Source organism: Euprymna scolopes, chromosome 11, assembly GCF_053919585.1.
Source record: "Euprymna scolopes isolate OS-2025 chromosome 11, ASM5391958v1, whole genome shotgun sequence".
Taxonomy (NCBI): domain Eukaryota; kingdom Metazoa; phylum Mollusca; class Cephalopoda; order Sepiida; family Sepiolidae; genus Euprymna; species Euprymna scolopes.
Genome location: NC_136492.1, coordinates 5,172,629 through 5,196,817, shown reverse-complemented (window position 1 = coordinate 5,196,817; position 24,189 = coordinate 5,172,629). Strand labels below are relative to the sequence as shown.

At 32.7% G+C, this 24,189-nt stretch overlaps 1 protein-coding gene and 1 pseudogene across 13 annotated transcripts in view; both read right to left on the bottom strand.

Annotated features, from left to right (window-relative positions):
* LOC145287750 (monocarboxylate transporter 12-like) overlaps positions 1 to 24,189 on the bottom strand; it is a 474,029-nt gene that overhangs the window by 2,750 nt on the left and 447,090 nt on the right. For 6 of the 13 annotated variants that reach the window (XM_080135519.1, XM_080135517.1, XM_080135516.1 and 3 more), the window contains exons 6-7: positions 22,640 to 22,820; positions 4,973 to 5,027 (exon numbers count right to left, since the gene is read on the bottom strand). In XM_080135519.1, coding sequence (XP_079991645.1) covers positions 4,973 to 5,027; positions 22,640 to 22,820 — 236 coding nt within the window. The remainder of the gene's footprint in view (positions 1 to 4,972; positions 5,028 to 22,639; positions 22,821 to 24,189) is intronic. The other 7 variants (XM_080135525.1, XM_080135523.1, XM_080135522.1 and 4 more) reach the window with 2 other exon arrangements.
* LOC145288293 (5S ribosomal RNA) lies at positions 21,882 to 21,998 on the bottom strand (annotated as a pseudogene).

Here is a 24,189-nt window from a genome sequence, read left to right as displayed (position 1 = left end):
GTTGAGAATATAGGTTGAGAAGTGTGATCTCACACACACATACATATATATACATACACACTAGTGGAGGAGGTGGGTGCCTGGCTTTGCCCGGTTGTAAAATATGCTTAAATATGGTATTTTAATCCGTCCAGATTTCGTACATATTATTATAGAGTTGTGATTTCAAAAGTAAAAAAAGTATTTGGATGCCATCAGCTAGAATCGAAACTGAAAGCAAAACTGTAGCATTAAAGCTGGTGACGTTACCACTGTACCAAAGTGATACACATATGAACTGATTAAAGATAAACTAAGATAAATGTATAAAATGTTTAATGATTTTTTTTTCAATTTTGATTTCTTTTTGACTGCTGACTTTTATAGATTTTGCAAGCCTTATCAAGGAGTTCCTTTTTTTTTTTTTTTTTTTTCTCTTACTCCTATTTGCCTCACTTGGGTGTAAGGAATTAGGGTTACCATTTGAGACCATGTAGCGAGTTGCAAAGTGAGGTGTCTATATGCATTACATTTTAATTTCTATTTGTTTATATAGTCAGGGAAGCATAAAAAAAAAGGGAGAGAATTCCAAAGTCTAGCAATTTGAAGGAAGAAAATAGATCAGAAGGCTTTCCAGCTCCCAGAGATCTTTACAGTGTAGCGATAAAAAAAAAAGAAAAAAAAAAGAAACAAGAAAAAGAAAAAAGAAAAAAAAAGAAAAAAGAAAAAAAAGAAAAAAAAAGAAAAGAAAAAAAAGAAAAAGAAAAAGAAAAGAAAAAAGAAAAAGAAAAGAAAAAAGAAAAGAAAAAAGAAAAGAAAAAAGAAAAGAAAAAAGAAAAGAAAAGAAAAAGAAAAGAAAAAAGAAAAAGAAAAGAAAAAAGAAAAAGAAAAGAAAAAAGAAAAAGAAAAAAGAAAAAGAAAAAGAAAAGAAAAAAGAAAAAGAAAAAAGAAAAAAAAGAAAAAAGAAAAAAGAAAAAGAAAAAAGAAAAAGAAAAAAGAAAAAGAAAAAAGAAAAGAAAAAAAGAAAAGAAAAAAGAAAATAGAAAAAAAGGAAAAAAGAAAAGGAAAAAAGAAAAGGAAAAAAGAAAAGGAAAAAAGAAAAGGAAAAAAGAAAAGGAAAAAAGAAAAGGAAAAAAAGAAAGGAAAAAAAGAAAGGAAAAAAAGAAAGGAAAAAAAGAAAGGAAAAAAAGAAAGGAAAAAAAGAAAGGAAAAAAGAAAGGAAAAAAGAAAGGAAAAAAGAAAGGAAAAAAGAAAGGAAAAAAAGAAAAGGAAAAAAAGAAAAGGAAAAAAAGAAAAGGAAAAAAAGAAAAGGAAAAAAAGAAAAGGAAAAAAAGAAAGAAAGGAAAAAAAGAAAGTAAGTAAAAAGAAAGAAAGAAAAAAAGAAAGAAAGAAAAAAGAAAAAAAAAAGAAAAGACAATTGAATATTCATAACTTGTTAGACAAGTCAGGCATAAAAACTGTATTTGTACCAAATATGGTTGAATTTCGGAAAAGATTGTGAATTTTAAATAATTAACGAGTTTGCAGAAATAATCACCTAAAAACAAAAAAAATGAAAATCTTAAATATAAGTTACCTGCAATAATAATAGATATATTTCGTTCACTCATCAAAAAATTTCATGTTCACTTATTTAAGATTTATGGATTTTTCCTCTTTTTTTGGAGAGGAATTTTCTTTTTTTCCAATTTTACCGAATATTCTGATTGCAATTAAATATAATTTTTAAAATCATGTTTGGTTCTTTTATTAAAAAATAACCTAAGTTATTGATTTTGTCTAATAAAGATTTGCATAAATATGTGCATTTGCACATATTTATGCAAATTTAATGAAATACTATACATCAATGTATCCATTGGAGGAACCCAAGTTTGTTTCATATATAGGAGGTGGAGAGAGGTAACTAAGGAAAATGGAAATACATATAAGAAATGAAAAAAACAAATGATTGATATTTATTGAATATATATATATATATATATATGTATGTAGTGACATCAAAGGAGATGCAATGTTTATCTGATATAAGCAATCGTAAACTTTGATCTTATATAAATACCAAGTATTCATATATAGATATTTTAACCCCAACCAAATAAAGGAATTTAACGTTATGTTTAATACCTACAATACTATTTTATATATATATATATATATATATATATACTAGCAGGGCGACCCAACGTTGCTCAGGATTTAAAGAGGATTAACAAATGTTATACACGTGTAATACTTTTATTGTCATCAAAATCAGTGAAATCACTCATTCGTCAATCAAATCAATTTGTAAATTGTTTTTTGGAGTATTCATTGAACAATGAATTTGATTTGTAAATTTCAACTTAACAGTTTTAATCTCTTTTCTCTTTATATATATATATATATATATTTTATTACCGTTTTATCTGCTTAGTTACACATGTTTCGGTTACCGAATCGTATCAACGACCCAGTAACTTCATCAGACTTTAACAGAAATGATTATTATGATTTGAAAAACGATGTTAGAAAAAGCAAAAAAAAAAAAAAAAAGTGGAAATTTCAATTCTAATTCAACAACATTAAAGTTTTAAGATTTAATAAACATTGGAAAGGGGTGAGGTGGAGTTTAAAATATTCAACCAGACACGGATAGGAATAGAGAGAGAGAGAGAGAGAGAGAGAGAGAGGGTAGGTGGAAAAGAAGAGAAGGGTGTAAGATGCGTAAAACTTTGAAGGCGGAGGTAGGGGGAAAGAAAGAGAGATGAGAACTAAAGAGAGAAAGCGAAAGACAAGCAGTCAAGGAGGTGGCGCTCACTTGCGGACTATATTTGCTCTGCAATAATATTGAGCACTCAGATTTTACTAATTACCATTTCTGCTATATATATATATATATATATATATATACAATAAATATTAAAAAAAACAATCTTTAATTACTAATTTTTAAAATAATTAGTATTATTGCAGGTAAAAAAAAAAAAATAAATAAATCAAAGATAAAAACACAGGAAAGACAACACAGAAAAGTAGCAGAATTAAAGAAACCGAAAAAAAATTATAAAAGAACCCCATCCTACAATAAATGCATCCAATTACAATGCGCAAAAAAAAAAAAAAATCAAACAAACAAAAACACATCAAAGACATAGAAAAGCACATCTATAAGCCATAAATATAAAAAAATACATTTACAACAAAACATAAAACTAGGAGATCAATATATGCATAAATACATCACAACCACAAAACATTTATACAACCTTTTCTCAAACAAACCGATTTATAACAACAAAAAAAATTATATATAAAGTTGTGTATGTTCACATGTTTATATTTAAGTACAGAATTCATTGAAGAAAGTAATTAATTATGAATTTTGGCACACAGCTGCTAGGCATAAGGATAGGTAATGTGGGCTATATTTAATTTAGTTTTATTCAAAAAGGGCAAAATAAAGTGGCAGAAGAAAATTCAAGAAAATTCATGAAAATTTTCAATTTTTTGGAAATGTTAATACGGATTAGACATCGATTAATATTTCACAAATTTTAATTTCTTTCAAGTATTTTTTTTTTACAGTGTTCAGGCGGCATAATATTGGCACAACTTTGCATGTTGTGAATTCAAATGTTTCCGATTTGCATTTAATTCATAATCTTCACACAATTAAGTAAAATTTCATGATTTTCTTTTTTCTCAGGACTCCTTAAGCCTTAAATTTCAAGAAATTTTCTAGAATAAAAATCATGTAATTAATTTTGATCAAAATTGAAATACGGATTCTGGACACATAATTAGTATTACAGTGCGCAATTCTTTGGAAGAAGACCTAACAGTGACGCAAAACTGTTTTGCTTGGGGAATTAATTATACCTGTCCTGGGACGGGTATTTTAGTATTCCAACTTTCTGTCGCTGAATACTCTCAAACTGTTTACTGTTTATGTCCACAGTTTTGGCATTTATAAGTACTTAATTTCCCTCAATTCATGTGTTAATTTCTGGTAGCCTAGGGGTAGAATACCAAAAATATGTGCACAAATATTAAAAATAGACAAATACACACTTAAAAATACACTCTTATATGATCCTTAAAAAATTTAGTTTCAGTTTAGTGTAAGAAATATCATTGTAGAGTTTTAAGTGGTGTAGAAAAAATAATTTGCATATATTTAAATGAAATTTAACCCAAAAGAAAAAGGAAAAGAAATAGAGAGAGAGAAAAAAGAAAAAAAAGAATCAGAAACAAGAAAGAAAAGGGAAAAAGAAAGAAAAGGGAAAAAGGAAAGAAAAGGGAAAAAGGAAAGAAAAGGGAAAAAGGAAAGAAAAGGGAAAAAGGAAAGAAAAGGGAAAAAGGAAAGAAAAGGGAAAAAGGAAAGAAAAGGAAAAAGGAAAGAAAAGGAAAAAGGAAAGAAAAGGAAAAAGGAAAGAAAAGGAAAAAGGAAAGAAAAGGAAAAAGGAAAGAAAAGGAAAAAGGGGAAAAAGAAAGAAAAAGGGGAAAAAGAAAGAAAAAGGGGAAAAAGAAAGAAAAAGGGGAAAAAGAAAGAAAAGGAAAAAAGAAAGAAAAGGGGAAAAAGAAGGAAAAGGGGAAAAAGAAGGAAAAGGGGAAAAAGAAGGAAAAGGGGAAAAAGAAAGAAAAGGGGAAAAAGAAAGAAAAGGGGAAAAAGAAAGAAAAGGGGAAAAAGAAAGAAAAGGGGAAAAAGAAAGAAAAGGGGAAAAAGAAAGAAAAGGAAAAAACAAAAGGAAAGAAAAGGAAAAAAAGGAAAGAAAAGGAAAAAAGGAAAGAAAAGGAAAAAAAGAAAGAAAAAGGGGGAAAAGAAAGAAAAAGGAAAGTAAGAAAAAGAAAGAAAAAGGAAAGTAAGAAAAAGAAAGAAAAAGGAAAGTAAGAAAAAGAAAGAAGATAAAAGATAAAAAAGACAACGAAGACGAAGTAATGTTCTACAAGTGCAAGCACTAAGAAAGGATTACATGCAGGTGGAGGGGGGGGGGGAGTCGACGTGACTCACCGATTCGAGTCTGGCGTCTGTTGATGCTGGTAAACTGTACACCCCTGGTGTTTGCCTGTCAGTGGATAAAGATAAAACTTGTGTAACTCATTAACAGACACAAATAGAGTATAGCATCGTAGACAAGTGTATACACATATACATGTGTGTGTATGTGTAAGATCAGGATTAAAGAATAAATGCTGATGAACACGCATAAAATAAAAAATAAACATAACAAACTAAATATACTAAAAAAGGACCAATTTTAAATTTTGTCAAGAGAGCATGTTACTTTGACAGAGTTGTGGTAGGTGAAACGAGTTCAAATAGTTGAGATGGCGAGGTAGGAGATAGTATAAGGAATCTGTTTTTTGGACTCCCAACATTTTTTGTGGTTTTGGTGTAAAAACATGCTTTCTTGATAAATTCTTTTAATCAAACGAAATATTATATATTTTCTTTTGATACTCATATATAAAACAAGAAAATTGATGATGAAAACAAAGAAAGTTTTAATAAATTACAATATTTATTAATCCACCGAAATTTAAAACACGAAATCATATATAAAAAAAAAAAAAAAAAATCTTTAACCCATAGATTTTCAAAATGTCGATGCTTTTCATTAGAGGATAAAAATCAGTAAAACATGTAAAACTGGTTTGTACAAATTAAAAAACAAAAACAAAACAAAAAAATATCAACAAAACAAAAAACAAAAAACAACAACCTCCCCTAACTTTTGTGAATTCAACATCATCAAAAGTAGAAGATGAAGGAATCATCGAAATTGAAAGATGAAGCAATGAAATTATACTCCGTAAGGTCAACAGGGAAGAATGTCATCCGAGGTGCGAACGGATTAGAGGGAAATCCAAAAAGTCGGTTTATTATAAACTGAATTATACATCAATTGAAGCCATTAGAGAACACATCCGAGATGCTGCCCCATGGACCAATATCTTCTCTCTTCCTGATGAACAGTGTGAGAATCAGACAACTGAATGGTGCGAAGCAGGCACCGAAGCACATGTTCCTACGGAAGTATTACAGCAAGCCCTACTCACCCCCATGGTTCACTGCAGATTGTGAAGCTGCCATTGCACAAAGACAGCATGCATTCCACCGGTGCATACATCATAAGTCAAATACAAATAGGCAAAGATTCATAGATGCTAGAAATCATTGCAAGAGTGAAATAGCGACAGACAAAAAAAGTGTAAAATGTTTTTGATGGGGGGGGGGTATGAGACGAATGGATTCGCCAATCATTTTTTATAACCAACGAAAAATATTGGAATCGTCACATCACTGACACACACACACACACACACACACACACACACAGAAATGGCAAAGAAAAAGAAAAAACACCAATGACCTCTATCCTCTAAGGCAATGTTATATATCACTAAAAATTTGATTAAAAAGAAAACAAAAAAAAACTATCCTGCATTGTACTGGCGTTTCAAAATGACAGATTTTATTCGAATCAACACAACGTTTACACTTACAAATCTACTTTATATATAAGTCTATGTATGTGTGCATACGCAGAGTGTTGAGCAAAATCCGTTAAATAATTTATGGAAGTAAACCCATCAATTTATTTTTTTAAAGCATTTTTCTATCTTTCTCTTCAAACTAAACCAGAACTTTTCTTCTTGTTTCTCACAGAAGAGACGTTACAGACTTGTCTCTGCTCTATCGTTATTTTCACGGCAAGTGCTCGACTGAACTTAAATCTACGGTTCTCCCTTGCCAAACTTTCACCAAAACCACTCTACTAGCTACAACCACCATAAACAATTTCCCCCACTCTCTATCCATGCCTAAATCTAAACCCAAATTCCATAAAGAAATCTTTCCTAGAACTGCCCGCCTCTGGAACACTGTTCCGCGGTACTGCTTCCCAGTTGAATACAACATGATAGCCTTCACGTTCTCATAAATAATCAAATTCTACCCAATTTACACCATTAACGATTACTAAACTACTACCTTACATTCATTAACCCTTATCCTCGAGTGGTCTTAGGGCCTTAATAAGTGGCTCCTAAGTGTTAAAAAAAAAAAATCAAAAAAATCAAACAGGCATTTCACATTATTTGAATCTTCAAACTTGATTGTGATTTTCATAACGTTTCGGTCGATGTAACCTCCGACCTTCTTATATCTGTATATACAGTAATATATGGTAATAATAATTAGTAATAAATCGTGATATTTGCAACTAGAAAAAAATATAGGTTTAAGGCTCCTAAAATTCATACTAGAATTATAAGCAAAGACCCATGGCACATTGGCACAGTGGTTAGAGTACTTGGAAAAATCAATTGTAAACGTGATATCCTCCTGAATGTTGAAGGTTCAGTTCTCAGTGTAAGTGACCAAAAAATACAATTGTGAATTACTTATGCTGACGAAACAAGAGCATACTACCCCTGTTCAAAATTCCGTCCAAATTCCCAAGTTCGACAAGATACACATGAAGAAGGCCAGAGGTTACATTGACAGAAACGTTGTGAAAAGTCACATTTAAAATAAGAACAGTTGTCCGATGAATTCAAATATCTCAAAAATTCAAAAAGCATTTCACAGTTGCATACTAAATCTTATGTTTAAAATTGAATTATTTTCTGAAAAAAAAAAAAAAAATAAAACAAAACAAAAAAAGAAAAAAAAAAAAAAAAAAAAAAAAAAAAACATTTCAAACAAACATTCCAACATATAAATATTGAAAACTAAAAAAAACTAAAAAAAAAAAAAAATGGTTAAATTTTAAAAATAATATCACGCTAACATTAAATCTAAAATTTGAAATGAGTATTAAATATCACTAAATATAAACAATAATCCATTCAAAAACGATTCAATAGTTAAAATAAGCGACAGTTTTATTTGAGTGATAAAAAATAGGGGCATAAAAACGGATAAGATTTTCCCCTTAAGAATATTCAAACGAAATTTTGTAATCAATATTATTTGTTTTTTTGGAGACTTCTGAAAAAAAAAAAAAAAAAAATAAATAAATAAAAAAAAAAAAAAATAAATAAATAAATAAAAAAAAATAAATAAAAAAAAAATAAATAAAAAAAAATAAATAAAAAAAAAAAAAATAAATAAAAAAAAAAAAATAAATAAAAAAAAAAAAATAAATAAAAAAAAAATAAATAAATAAAAAAAATGAAAAAAAATAAATAAAAAAAAATAAAAATAAAATAAATAAATAAATAAAATAAATAAATAAATAAATAAACATACCGGGATCAGTTACATTCACAATTTTTAAGTTCTTTTTTTTTTTTTAGATTCAGTATCTAATCAAAACAAGCGAATAAGGAACGATAACTCTTACTAAAATAATAAGAGTTATTTCCCTTTAATTGCTATTTCTTTTTAGGTGTTTTATTAAAGAAAATCTCCATATTAATAATCTGCCAAACCAGATAAGGTTAATCTTTTTTTTTTTTAATACATGATATACATATTTAACTATAGAACCGTTACTTTTATTCCCCAACTGCTGTAAAAATCCATGTAAAATGTGCATATATTTTCTCAAACGTAAAAATACACTTGTGAGTGCGTGTGTGTGTGTGTGGGGGCGGGAGTAATCTGTAGATTTTAATTTTACTGGTTGTTAAAAAAAAAAATCAACAAATATGCATTATTTTATTATTACTACCAGCACTGGACCATATTTTACCCCCCCCCCCACCAAGAAAAAGATAAAGGAGTCGTTTTTGGCATTGGAAAATAGACAAATTTTTCAATTTCGATACCCCAAAACATTCTGATTTCATCCCATGAAGACAAACTCTAATGAAATCTGACAAATAATAAAAAAAAATGAACTCATTGCATTAGTACGATGTATGTACCTCTAGTGAACCCGTCTAGCAGCAAAATCCCACCCCTTCATTTTAAATGCCAGAAAACCTTCTGCAGAAGCAATATGAACAGAAATCACAAAATTGTTTACTTTAAATGGCTGCAATTACTTCAAAGAAAATCAATAAAATAAAAAACAAAATCAAAAACTACCTTCCCAAAAAACAAGAAAAAAATAAACAAAAAACAAGCACACACAAAGAAAAAAAAAAAAAAAAAAGAACACACATATACACACAAAAAACAAACTAACAAAAAAATAGCCGACAACAAAAATCACCAAAACAAAACAAATTTCTAAAAAGTATTTTTTTCTAATAAATAAACTAGTGGAACCTGTGGAAATTCCACGGCGGACTCTTTCATATGTAATATATTGATGTTAGCATCCTGTGGATATTCAGCATAAACGGAAACCCTGATATTATTGTAGCTCTTTTGTTAAAACTGCAAAAGTATTTAAATATCTAAGCTAACAGGGACGCTCGCGTGACACACAAAATAACACACATGCCATCGTATTAATGTGTGTGTGTGTGTGTGTGTGTGTATATATATATATATATATATATATATATATATATATATAGATAACCAGATTGATATTTCATCGATCCAAGGAAGAAGTGCTTGGAATTGACAGAGTGTGCTGATACCATATGTACTCCCCCCCCCCCACTCAGCAATCGCGATATGTCAGCCATGGAATTAATAAAATTCGCAATCCAACAATATTTGGTTCAAATAAACTTCAGTCTGTTTGACTTGTCCACCAATTTGCAGTCATAAATATCCAACAGTAACAAGAAAAAAAAAGGTGACAAAAATTAGCCGAAAAAGATGTCAGCTACACAATTGAGAGAAAACTTGTTTTACGATTTTTAAGATCGTCTGACGACATGTTAAATTAAGCAATGCATTCAAGATTAATAAACTCCCCCTCCCTCCCCTCACTTCTCCCCCTCCCTCCCCTCACTTCTCCCCCTCCCGCTTCTCGAGTTAACAATCATGTACACCTTGTAAAAAGATTTGATCCCGAATTAACTCAAGAAAGTGAGAAATATGACACACTCTTTGTTTCAGCTAAAAACAGAACGTTTGGATTCTTTCATAAAATTCATAAACCCTTTCTGCAATCAAACCACTTTTGGTACAAACAAACTCTAGTCTATGCCTGCCTTCCCCATCAAGTTTCAGTCAGAAATGTCCAACAGTCTTTTGTTTTTATTTTGCTACACAAAAATAAGCAAATAAATACAAAGCAAAAAATTGTCACTAACTCTTTATCGTGGCTGAGATGGTTCTCTTCAGTTCAGAAAGTGTTTGGATAGACATTATCTTTGAAACAATAACCAATGACTCTATCTGAAAGTACATCTTTTAAACTCCTCGGCCTAACGTTCACAGGAAACATGAGTTGGAACAATTACATTGAGAACATTGCTAGGACCGCTGCGAAGGTGGGTTCTCTCTACCGTGCTAGAAAGCTATTAACGCCTGAAAGTATCCTATACCTCTATAAGGCCACCATTCGCTCATGTATGGAGTATTTGGGCTGGTGCATCTGCCACTAGTCTCTCGCTCCTAGACAAGGTTCAAAAGAGAGTCGCCAACCTGATAGGTCCTGAACTGTCAGCTAAACTTCAGCCTCTGTCCCATCGACGAAATGTTGCATCCCTTTGCTTGTTCTACAAGTACTTTCATTGTGAATGCTCTAACGGACGTCATAGATGGACTATTTTGCACCAACATAAATGATTTGCACACTAAAGATAATTAAAAACAATTTTCTTTTTTTAAATCAAGCTTTCTTCAAACAAAGCCCTTGACAGTTGCTGCGGGCCTGTCAGACTAAGAAGCAATTTATTGAAACTAAAGAAAAAAAAAAAAAAGTCTTTATTTGAACTTTTAGTATAAACATATGATTATGAAACAAGGTTTTTACTTGGAGAAAGCCCATACAACATATATATTTATATATATATATTAAATTTGTCTTTACATAAGCAGTAATTTGTTGCTACACAGTCATGAGCATGTTTCGATCTTCTAGTGTTTAGTAATTAGAGACCTCTTCAGGCAACAACGCTTATTTATGAAAGCAGAATTCTTATATATATATATATATATATATATATATATATATATATATGGTTATAGTTATGGAATTAATAATTGAACATAAAGAAAACTGAAAATTGTTTATATGTTAATCGACATTTTGTGTTCAATGAACGAAAAGTCTGAACAATAAAGATGAAATGCCGATAAACAAACAATTTTCATTTTTTCAGAATGTCCTATATATGAATTTTACAACCAGGCAAATCCAATTAGTTCTATTATTGACCTATAATATCTATTCGTATTCGTATAATCTGTTGTGTGATCCGGATTTTAATCAGACTCTTGTGAGAGGATTTCATCGTTAATCAAATTATTGGATTTCATTAACGATGCTTGGCCAATAAGCGAATAAACACGCAAACACATCAAAATGGCCGACTTGATTTCCTGGATGATTTTCTGCATTCGCCAATAACTGGTCGTCAAATAACAAACAAAAACGAACATTATATATTAATTTTTTTATATTTGATATTTTTTCTTTGAGATGAGTAATTTGTTTATTTAATTGTTCTGCCGACTGTTATGCTCATCCGAAACAACAAATATGAAAGATCAGGATAACAGTCCACAAATAAATAAAGAACTAAGATTTATATTAGACTAGCGGGGGTACCTGGCGTTGCCCGGGTGTGTGAAGTTTGAATTAGTTTCCGGCCTTGATAAGTGGTTACTCCCTTGTAAAAAAACAAAACAAAAACAAACAAAAATATACATCTTGTTGTCAAATTCCCTGCTCAAGTTACCCCTTCCCCTAATCTGACTCCTATCATAGTAGCCCATTACATATCAGTGACAATATACCTTGTTTGAAATGGAAAAAAAAAATATATACTCCACACTCAAATCTAATGTAAGCAAACATCTTGTTGCTCAACTCCCCATCCAGGTTTCACCATTATAAATCTGGCTCCTATCACAGTAGCACTTTATGCTTCAGTGCCAATATGTCTGTTTGGGGTTAAAAAAAAAAAAAAAAAAAAAAAAAAAATCCTTCAATGATGATAGTTCCTCTTCCTATCATGAACGAAACGTGTACCTAATTTTGTTTATTGATTAACCTAGCCCTAAAGATATCGTCGTCGGACATTCTTGATCTAATTTTATATTCCAATTTTATCTTTCAGACATTTTGCTTGGAATTTTTTTTTTTTTTTCACTCATTTCATTTTGGCATATGGTCAAGTTCATGCAGTTGTCAACAAGACAGCCATATCGGCATTCGAGTGGGCAATTTCTGCACATGTTTCGGCCATTGCTATTCTACTGGTCGCTGAGACGGATCAGGTTTCTTTGTTGCAGAAACCGACTACTGTGTATTTCTCGTTTGTGGCTCTTGGTAAAAAAAAATGGCCGAGTTGATAAGATACATCCCCCCCCACCCCCCGGCGGATTAAAGTTGCGGAAGGATTCTAATGATTATACGACAAAGTTTTGCACTAAAACCGTAGATTGGTTGGTTGTTTTGTTTAACGGCATATCAACCCTTTTTGGGTTATTTAATGCCGAAAGATTTTGAATAAATTTTTTTTTAATAGAATATATTTGTTGTTTTCAAGTCGGTTTCTATTTAACCCATAGTTGGGACCCTAACAGGTACTACCACTCCGGTTCAGAGTGGACCTGGGAGCAATGGCAATTAAAGGGTGGCTCCACACTCCCCAAAGCCTGCAAGCTGGGTCATCACCATCGGATATAGTTTAAGGTCAAATCCAGGACCCACAAAATGTTTGCAACTTTCGATTGATTCACAAAGATGCACAGAATAATTGGATACAAATATTTTTTTTTTTTTTATAATGATGCTAATTCCTATTCGCCAGCCTCCTCATGAGGGTAGAGTTAGACAAGGTCAGCTTTTAATGTGGAGAAATCCAGCTCCCCAAAAAATGAGTATTTTGGATCGAAAAACTTTCAGATAGTGAACACTTGTGATCTTTATTTTAAAGAATAACTGTTCCTATATGCTTGCCTCCCCGCGAGGGTAGAGTAAGACACAAAGTCAATATTTTTGTGAGGAAACTTAGCCCCCCCCCTCTACAAAACAGGCATTTTTGATGGGAACAAAAATTTTAAAATATTAAAAATTGTCTTAGTCTAGAAAGATTTCACCTTCACCGATCAAGGACATAAAAGATGAAGTGAATTTGGCTAGGAGCAAAGTGTAGTGTCTGTTCATATCAGAACAGATACTACACTTTGCTCCTAGCCAAATTCAACAACAGCAAAATTGAAAAAATAAATCTATCTATATATCTATAAAAGTGAAAATGTGTGTGTGAGGACACTTCTCAACCTATATGCTCAACGAATTTTTGATCTACAGACTTGAAATTTGGTATATAGGGTATTCAGACACGTGGAAAACTTTTTAATCAGTTTTCATCCGGAAAAAAGGGCTGCTGAGGGGGTCAAAATTAAAAAATTGGTGCGTGGGGGGGGGGGAGAGTCATTGGATTTTTAGCAGTTTGTGAATTGCTTCACGAATACACATGCATGAATCATTCTAACGGCCACAGAAATAAAACCGGGTCTATTTTATGATAGAAAATACGAAAAGACGTTTTCGTATCCAGACGAAAAACTCCTAGCTTTGCTTCTTTCTTTTTTTCTCTCTAGGAAGATGCGAATAGACGTACGTGTATGACACTGTTGCGCAAAGAAATATATTTCTTTTGTAGACAAACGTTTACAATAAAACAAGCAATTAAAAAGACCAACTTTGTTACATTAATTCTTCCTACTTCCTTGAAGTAATAGTCAAAAATGTAACAACAGATTCCTTATGTTAAGAATAAGTAGGTTTGAAAACACCTTTTAAAGATTGTGTCAAGCTGGCCTAATGGTTATCATATTTGACTCACTGTCTTGGTTTTGATCTCAGCTTAAGTATTTTTTATTTTCGTTTTTTACTTGCAAGAATTGAACTGCTTAGCAAAAAAACAAATAATACTCGCATGCACATATCTCTGTTTCTTTCCGTTTAAAAAAAATTTTTTTTTTTTTTTTTTTTTACTTCATTTTCTTTTATTTAAAAGGAATTTAATGCGACGTTTAATACGGTATTTCTCTTTTTAATAAATAAGGAATACTAGAAAAACATCCAAAGAAACACTAGAGGAAAACCTCCAATCAATAGTGGAATGGGGACAAAAATGGATGGTTCCATTCAATGCTGCCAAGACTAAGCTTGTTTCCTTCAACGATTACAAGAAACCTTCTCAACCACTAATAGCTAAAGATACACTAACTGAAAGTACTTCGTTCAAACTCCTAGGCTTAATGTTCACAGGGAACATGTGTTGGAACAGATACAGCGAGAGCATTGCCAAGGCTGCTGTGAAGAAGGTAGGCTCTCTTTACCGTGCTAGAAAGTTACTTACACCTGAAAGTATCCTGTACTTCTATAAGGCCACCATTCGTCCATGTATGGAGTATTGTTGTCACATTTGGGCTGGCGCATCTGCTACTGGACAGGGTTCAAAAGAGGCGCCAACCTGATAGGTCCTGAACTTCAACCTTTCAAGTGTAATGTGAACAGACATCTAGCTGTTCAACACCCTACATAATATCCCTGCAACTTATGTCCCCAATAGTTGCCCCCTACATCAAAGTGGCACTGTGCCTTGTTTGGGGTGAAATTGTAATTTAGAAAAAAAAAAAAAAACCCTGCATAAATTAAAATACTAGCGGGGCCTGTGGAAATTCCACAAGGGACTGATTCATATGTAATATATTGATGTTGGCATTCTGTAGATATTTAGTGCAAATAGAGACGCTCTGATATTATTGTAGCTATTTTGTTAAAATTGCAAAAGTATTTATCCAAGCTACCAGCGATGCCCGGCATAGCCAGGTCATAAAGTATACTTAAATATATTTTAATTCTTGCAGATTTCATATCTATCGATTTTTATATATTATAAAATTGCGATTTCAAAAATAAAAAAATATATCTATGTGACTTGGGTTCATCAGCTTGAATCGAAACAGAATTCCAAACTTATGAATATACAGGGTGGGCCAAAATAAGGGTCCTGTTTTTAAAAATTCATAAATTCATGTAAGTTTTAAGAAGTGTTTTTCGGCCAAAATTTGGTTTGTTTATTTCAAAAAAATCTCGGAAGGGTCAGTCTACACACACATAAAGTTTGGTGAGTTTAACTTTTATTTTGTGGAAGTTATTCAAATTTAAAGATAGGACCCTTATTTTGGCCCACCCTGTATATAACTTTAGTTCCTTCAGCTATAATCGAAACTGAAACTTATGAAGAATTCTTGATAAAATTATTTCTAAAAAAAAAAAAAATAGATTACTAACGTGCCATCAGCTAAGAATCAAAATCAAAACCAAGACTAATGAAGAATTCTTGATAAATTTATTTAAAAAAAATAAATTATTGGAGTGCCATTAGCTATAATCGACACTGGAACCAAAATTTATGAGGAATTCTTGGTAAAATTATTTATAAAAATAATAGATGACTTGAGTGCCATCAGCTAGAATCGAAACCAAAACTTATAAAGAATTCTTGGTAAAATTATTTATTACAAGAAATGGAAGTACATAACAATTAAAAGACCCGGATGTAAGCATGACACAGAAAATAACACACATGCTATCGTATAAATATATAGATTACATTTATACATATTTTACGACCGGGCAATGTTAGGCGGCCTGCTAGTAGTTAACTAAATGTCCCTTTTCAAAACCATGCAAATATCAGAAAATTTCATAAAACTAGATATTTTTATTGAAATAAATAAATAATAAATAAATTTCTCACACTTGATTTTGTTTTGATGTAGTTCATCAAAACTGGAGTTATTTTAAAAACAAAAAAATTATCTATAGGACACCTTTTTTTGTAAAAGTGTTTTTTTTTGTTTTTTTTTTTTAAACTCTTGTTCACCCCCAAACATGGCTTACTACAGCCCAGATGTGGTAACAATACTCCATGCATTGGTGGACAATGGTTAAGTAGAAAAAAGCACGGGATACTCTTAGTTGTGAATAATTTCTAACACAGTAGAGGGAATCCACATTTTGTACTTTTGAAGCATAGAATTTTTTTTTATACTAGCAGAGGGTGTCTGGCCTTGCCCGGTTGCTGAGCCTATCCTTGTTTTATCGTTATTTCCATGGCAGATGCTCGTCTGAACTCCAATCTCTGGTCCCCCCTCGCCAATCTTTCACGAAAAACACCAGTCTAGCTGAATCCACTGTGAAAAATTTCCCCCATTCTATATCTGTGCCTAAATAAAAACGCGGATTCCATGAACAAAGCTTCTTTCTTAGAACTGCACGTCTGTGGAACTCTGTTCCGTCTGCCTGCTTCCCTCCGGATTACAACTTGGATGTCTTCAAGTCCAATGTTAACAAATTCCTAATGAACCGCCCCCTTAAATAAACACTTCATCAAATCTCCACACTAATGTAATGTACTTGCAATAACCCTTAACCCTGAGTGGCTTCCAGGCCTTGATAAGTGGTGATCACTGTGTAAAAAAAAAAAACATCCTTGGTGTATGATTACTATTTCCTGTTAATTTCAGTGTCATGTGATCAGTAGCTTAAGAGTTTATTAGTTAAATATTTTCACACAGACACACACACATCTGTTTTATTTATATATTATTCAGAATGTGTTAGTGATTTCGTTTGATTTTTATACACAATTTTCTTTTCTTTTAGGATGGTTAATAACATAGTCGGTCGTTGCTTGTTTGTTAATAAGCTAATTGAAATTTTTTTACAAGTAAGAGTTCATTCATTTTTAAGCAAATAAAATAGTTGGTTGTTTCATTAAGTGTCACATCAACCCCTTCTGTATTTTACACTTGCAGGGGGAAGGGGTACCCAGCTTTGCCTGGTTGTAAAATACGCTTAAATATGATAAAAAAAAAAAAAAAAAAAGTATTAGGGTGCCATCAGCTAGAATCGAAACCAAAAGCAAAACTGTAGCATTCAAAGCTGGTGATGTTACCACTGTACCAACATGATACGCTTATGAACTGATTAAAAATAAACTAAGATAAATGTATAACGAGTTTTAAAAATTTTTTAACCCTTTTTTGACCCTTCAAAAACTATTTTAATCCGCTAAAGACCCATAAAAGAACGGTCTGTAAAAATCCAATCATTTGAGGTCCCTAGTGCCGCTCTGTGACTTTTAGTTTCGGAGGAGATAGAGTTTGAAAATATGGAGAGAGACAGACATAATGAGTTTTATAAATTAGATATAAGTTTACCTGCAAATTTATGAAACTTATGACATCCAATCACAAATATACATATATTTAAGGGAAATATCTTACTAGCAGGGTGACTCAACATTGCCCGGGATTGAATGATGCTCAATGAATGTTTCACACTCCCATATTTTTATTGTCATGAAAATCGATGAAAGATCCCATTTTTCAATCAAATTGATGGATTGCCTACTCTAATTGGGGATCTATCGCGATGCACGGTGAGAAAGCTTCACATGCCTCTCGTAGCGACTAAATTCACAATAGATTGAAGTCTACATTGCACTGTAGAGAATTTATTGTTGATTTTAGAAAATTATTTTATATATAATGGCTTGAATTAATGTTTAAAATGCAGAAGTCAAGTATCATGGTTCGATTGTGCTCTCAGAAACATTCATTTTGAATGTGCCATTGTCAAATCAAAGAATCTACTGTTGATTTTATGTGTCGAGATTTTTAGCTTGTGTGATGAAACTTCTCAAATGCACTTGTGATGTTACGCTGTGTTAGGTGTTAACTTTGGTCAAACTCACCTGTTCCTTCCTTCAGATTATTTCGATTATCGACACTTATTGAAGACGTTCAGACACAAAACCTATCTAAGAACCTTGCCAGGCATATAAAGTATCTTCATGTGAAATTTCATAAAAATTGGCCCATAGGGAACAAACTCACAGATACACAGAGTTCTTTTCTATAACAGTAGATATATATATATATATATATATATATATATATATATATATATTAGATATAAGTTTACTTGCAAACGTAATGTTTTTATGAAACTTATGACATTCAATCTGTGCATATAAAGAAAATGTAGTTGGCTTGAAAGCATTTCTGGTGTATAAGAAGGCTGTTAGCAATGTAGAACACTGGGTTGTTGACGTGATGCATAAACCAAAACAGACAAAGGTCGTATTTAGACTATAAATCTTTGTATATTTTTCAAAATCACATACATTAGTAGCCGGGCAAGGCCATAGAGGAGACAAACAAGAAAAAAAAAAAAAAACCCTACACAAAATTCACCCCAAAGCAGCGAAGCTGGTCTGCCATGACACTATATATACAAATGTAGGCAAATTTGGGCATATTTTATTGGTTTGAAAATATAGGTTCTTTTTTACCAATTTTCATGAAATTTAACCATAGAATAGTATTATAATCTTCAAAAAGCCTGCAAATTTTCATGTAGTTTCGTCCCATAGAACTAAAGATATGAACATTTCAATATTCAATTTGGCTACTAGTACTATATATATATATATTACATACACACACACACACACACACACACATCACCTTTTTTGGCAATTTTATAAGTTCCAAATCGCAGCGACTAATGATCAGAATTTAACAAATGAAGGCTTGTTGAAAAGCTAATGACCTGAATTATGTAGTGGACTATGTGACATCTGTCCTTAAGGTCGCACATTATGGGGATCATCCATCATCCAGAGCCCATTTTTGTTACTTTTTTACAGCCATAAAATATTTCAATCAGAGTCATTTGTTTTCCTAGTTTTGCATATGAATTACAAAATATCTGATATTTCCCCAAAACCTCTGGCCTTGATGGAGGAGAGACTAAAACTTGCTGGTATGGCTTTAAATGATCTGAAATAACAGCAAAGAATAGCTTGGTAGTACACATCCCTTTTAGATTTCAGAGAAATTACAGCATCTGGTACTACCCAATGGTCACCCATTTTAGTACTAACCAGGTTCAACATTGCTTAACTTTAGTGAGCTAATTGGAACCAGTATGTGTATTTCCCCAAAAGACTTAGCCTTGATGGAGGGGGGGGAGACTAAAACTTGCTATTATGGTTTCAAATGATCTGAAATAACAGCAAAGGGAAACTTGATTCCAAATATTTCTTATATGTTATATCTCTCCTCTTTGATTTTCATACATAAAGTAAATTTCACAGTGTATAAGGATTATTTGATGCTGGAGATATTCATAACCGAACCCTATTTCCAAAGGAGGGGAGATATAACATGAGAAACATAACCTACTTTCTGTCAAATATTTAAGCCAAATCATTTACATGATTCAGATTCAGACAAATAAATAGTTTCTTGAGTTTATCTTGCTTCTCTCTTTTTTTTATATCTTTCTTTATCTAGTTCTCTCTCTCTATATATATATTTTACTTTAGTGTAAAATTATAGAAATAAGGGGTCCCCCATTCTGGGGTTAACAATCTCTTTATGAGATGCATAAGTATTGTAGTATTCATCAAATAGCAAACAGCAAAGAACATTCATTTTCTTTCTCCGATCGACCAATCAAATATCTTATAGTGTGTTTTTTGGTACTTTTGCATTTCGTGCAACATATTTCCGTAAATGTTGGTTTGGGCTCGACTGGCAGCTGATGTAAACCACCAGAAATGCCGAGTGCTGATCAACCAATAAAAATGTGATAATGATGTGATTAGCCAATAAAAAGTGGAACAGACGATTTTTTTTTAATGAATTAGAAGAAAAAAAAATTTAGTTTTTAATCATACACAAATTTTGTCAGTCCTACACTGAAAAAAAAAAAAACCCCAAAAAAACAAAAAAGAAATGCTAAGTTTTCCTAAAAAAATTCTTACAATTTTTCTTGGGGGAAAAAAGTGACATTATTATGATTATCAATATTATCATGATTATTATAATTATTATTATTATTATTATTACTACATTAAAACAAGAGAGAGGAATGGGCTGAGTAGATGGGAGAAAGAAGTGTGAAAAAACAGAGAAAGGGGAAAAAAATAAAGAGATTGAGAGAAGTAAAAATTTTGATATAAAAATGTTACACACTTTAATCTCTTCTATTTTGTTTTTATAGACTCGGGCAATGCCGGGGTAGCCTTGCTAGTCTGCAATAAGCAGCCATCTTATCTAACCACTTACATCAACACAGGTGCTGCTATAATCTAATGCATAAAATTAAGCTGGCTGAATTTTAAAAGTTGAACCTAAATAACATTTAAGCTGATAAATCAAAATTTAATTCTGACCAACCAATTTTCATTTGTTATTATTGTGCCATGTTATTTTCTACTTTTCTGTGGTTGCAAAACCTGACCAAGAAAAGCTGTGGATCTCAAAAGGCTATATTGTCTGCCAAATTTTGTGGGTCTGCTGGCATTATTTTGTCTCCAGCACCCAAATCAAGAGAGGATGCAGGATCATTCACCTCAACCAATCTCTTTTAAAGAGGAGACTTTGTTGGTTTGGTCACACTGTGCGCTGAAATCCATGAGAATTCATCCACAAACCAAGGTTGACTAAAATGTCTTGGAAGCCAGCTGAAAACATGGTTATGCACTATCATAGCCTAAGTAGAACCTAGCTCAAGTCCAGCATTTACCACTAGCCCTGAGACTGGCTGCTTAACACTATTTTAGCATAGTATCTGCCTAATTAATGCCTCTGCTTTAGAGGTAGTTGGAACACGCTGCAGGATCATCTTCCCCAACCAATCTCTTTTAAAGTGGAGACTTTGTTTGTTTGTTCACACTATGTGCTGTACCCAGGAGTGTTCATTCACGGAGTAATAGCTCCAAAATTGCTCCAAAATTGGCAAAGATATCTGGGAGGTCATCTGAAGCCATGATTACACACCATCAAAGCCAACATTGAACCCAGCTCCGGACTGACAGCCCATCATTATCTTGATTGTTGTGGATCATCATGTGTGGTTTGCATTCATCCGGGATACTGTGTGTTCTACAGGAGCAGTCGGCTGAACTTATTCTCGATAAATTGAAGTTGTCAAGTTAATTCACTATGTATTTAACAAAAATTAATCTGGTTCGTCAGTTTACTAATATGGAGACATTCTTAAATAAACAACTAAAGAGAAAAAGCAGCTAAAGGGAAATAACTCTTATTCTTTTAGTAAGAGTTATCGCCCCTTATTTGTCTGTTTTATTTAAAAAACAAAAACAGGTGCAGTTATATAGAACATAAAAATTTTTACAAAACAAAATTTGAACAGGCTCATTCCCGAGCGATGTCCGGTCGATACAGCTAAAATAACAGATATCATACCTAATTTTGTTATTTTATGGCATATTGACCCTTTTTAGATTATTTAATGCTGAAACAAGATCTATTGTAAACAATTCATATTTTACCCATAGCTGGAGGAAGGTGGATACAGCATAATCATGTTACATCATGATTTTAAGCAATGTTGAACCTAATTGGGATTGGATGGATGATCATTTGAGAATACCAGGCGCTGTATGCAGGACATTGACAGCTCCCTGCCAGAGATGCAAAACTAACATCGTCATCTCCCGTGACAGATGTATACATGTGGTTGAGGACAACTTGTGAATTTGATATTCTTTAGACACTCTCCTTCGAAAGAACCTGGTTAAACCCATCTAGGTTGAATGTCATTTGTTGATGTTGGAGGTGGGTGGGTTCACACCTCCGTCAATGCTATGAAAACAGGCTCCTTCAGTCTTTAACAGACTATGGATACCCACGGAGGGGTGCCTGCGTGTAAAACTTTTGCAGTAGGTGTGCAATCTCCAACTACACCTCTCCTGAGTCGACATTGTTGAATACCAGTGGCAAATGAAGTGAATGTACAAGGAGAGTTGAAACAAATGCCGAGATAAGCGGAGAGCACATATAGTGCCTAGAATTCGCAAATGGTCACCCATCTGGTACTAACCAGGCTCAATGTTGCTTAACTTTGGTGATCTGACGGGAACCAGTGTGTCAACGTGATTATGCCATATGCTTTTACAATATAAATAAATACAAGAGATCCAACTGGATTTTAGCCAGACATTGTCGATCCCATAGTCTGCATCTTTTACTTGTTATGGCAGTCCATCCAGGTCTGTCCGCTGCTAACTCCTCAGCATACTTCAGCCATTCGCGATTTCATCTTCGCACACTGAAGACGCGAGGGATGGTCATAGCTTTCAAATCAGCTTTGACTGTTGAGCCACGTCTTCAATTGATCACCACTTCTGTGCCGTCCCGGTAGCAATGTCAGACCTATTGCCTTGTAAATCAGGTCAGCTGGTGGACAATGACAGGTGTGCTCAAACCACCAGAGTCTCCTGATACGTACTTCCTCATGTCTAAGAATCTTACATCATGCATGGATTGTGGTGCTTAGGACATGGTCGGAGATACAAATCTCGAAAAATGCACCGAAGACACCGCTACTTCCAACCTTTGCATGTGAGCTACTTGCAGGGGACAACAGGTTTTGTACGTGTAATCTGCATTAATATCCATTTTCATATTCGGTTGAGTAAAATTAAATGAATAAATGCAAAATAATAATTAGAATCTCTACACCCGGCATCGACGAGTGCTTTGGTTAGTATTTGTTTTGTTTCGTTGCATGTTTAGGGACAAGACACTCACATTACCATATGCTCCTCGTCATAGTACCGATAGGTCGTATTTGAATCTGCGTACTTGGCTGTACCGTTTTGTGCATTCATCAGGGGTTCCTTCTGTTCAGTGGTCGGCTGGGAAACAGGAACCCCACACTGTCTATACTTGAAGAGAACCATGATGGTGGAACTCGTCAGAAGGCAGGCACCTGCAATGAAATAAACGAGATAAATAGAAAAATGAAAGTTACACAAAAAATATGGAAGACTCCATAACGTTTAAATTCTATTTTTGGTCCCTCGACAAAAAGGAGGGTGGACCTGTAAATTCACCTTTGTCTGTCTGTTCGTTTGTCTGTCCGCACTTTTCTTAATAATTACGCTTTGGAATTTTTTGAAATTTTGCACAAACATTAAACATGATATGAGTAAAAAAGTAACAGAATGGATTTTTCCGAAAAACTCTGGTTTTCCCCCTAGGGGTGCCTTCCAGGTTAAAATGGCTAAAATTTAATTGTGCTTTAAAAAAAAAAAATTATGATGACTTGGATTTTTATAAAATTTTCTGAAAAGTTGTAACTAACCGATTTCTATATAATTTTGTTTGTCTATACTTTGCGATAACTCTTGGGTGTGCCCCAGGGGCTCTTTTAGGGCTAATAAAAACACTCCATTTTGGGGACTATTTTACTATATTTGTCCAAAATTTTCTGTGTATGTATATTTAGCAGTTTTGCATGGTGCTGAACTCAAATTTAAATATGTTAAGGCCTTGGGGACTTTTGGGGCCAAATGGGGGGGGGATGATGGCCGTGGTCATTTCTTTTATATGGTGCAGAACTCAAATTTACATATGTTAAGGCCTAAAACTGCAACGTTTGTTCATTTTCACCAGGATTTGACGTCCCCTGGGGACTTTTGGAGCTAAATGGGGTGGGGTGGGAGTGCAAATGCTGAACTTGGTCATTTTTTTTATGCCTCGTTCACTGTGCACTCACGGAGGACCATGCATGCTTCATTTGTTTGATACTATTATCAAAGCTAAAAGCCACTCAAAACTAAGTTAACTGACTATTTTTTTTTAAATACCAAGGTCAAATGCGACTTGATAAGGTTTAATGAGATGCATCAGTCGTCAGTTGATTTACTATTAAAATAAAATTTTTTGCTTATAATATTTTTCACCTCAAACTATGCACAGCGCCACTTGGACAGGAATAAATAACAAATCTTTTGTTACATATTTAGAGATTTATAAAGAATCGGTAATTGTATCGGAATCTGGAAAAATAATTAAATTGCTCCATCTATATATATAAAAGCGAAAATGTATGTATGTATGTATGTACGCTTTTCCGTGATGTCCACAAAAGGCTTCTTTCAGAGAAGCGCTCGCTCGCTTCACAACTTCTTAAAACTTTTTATATCATCTATAAATTGTAATATCTCACACTTAACCACGGAGCTCGCCTGTCTATTTAATTTTATTGACTTTCAAACGTTAATTATTCCACATTTCCCGCATCGGCACGCGTTACATTCGGTTTTCGGTATAAACAAAAAGCGAAACTTGACTAA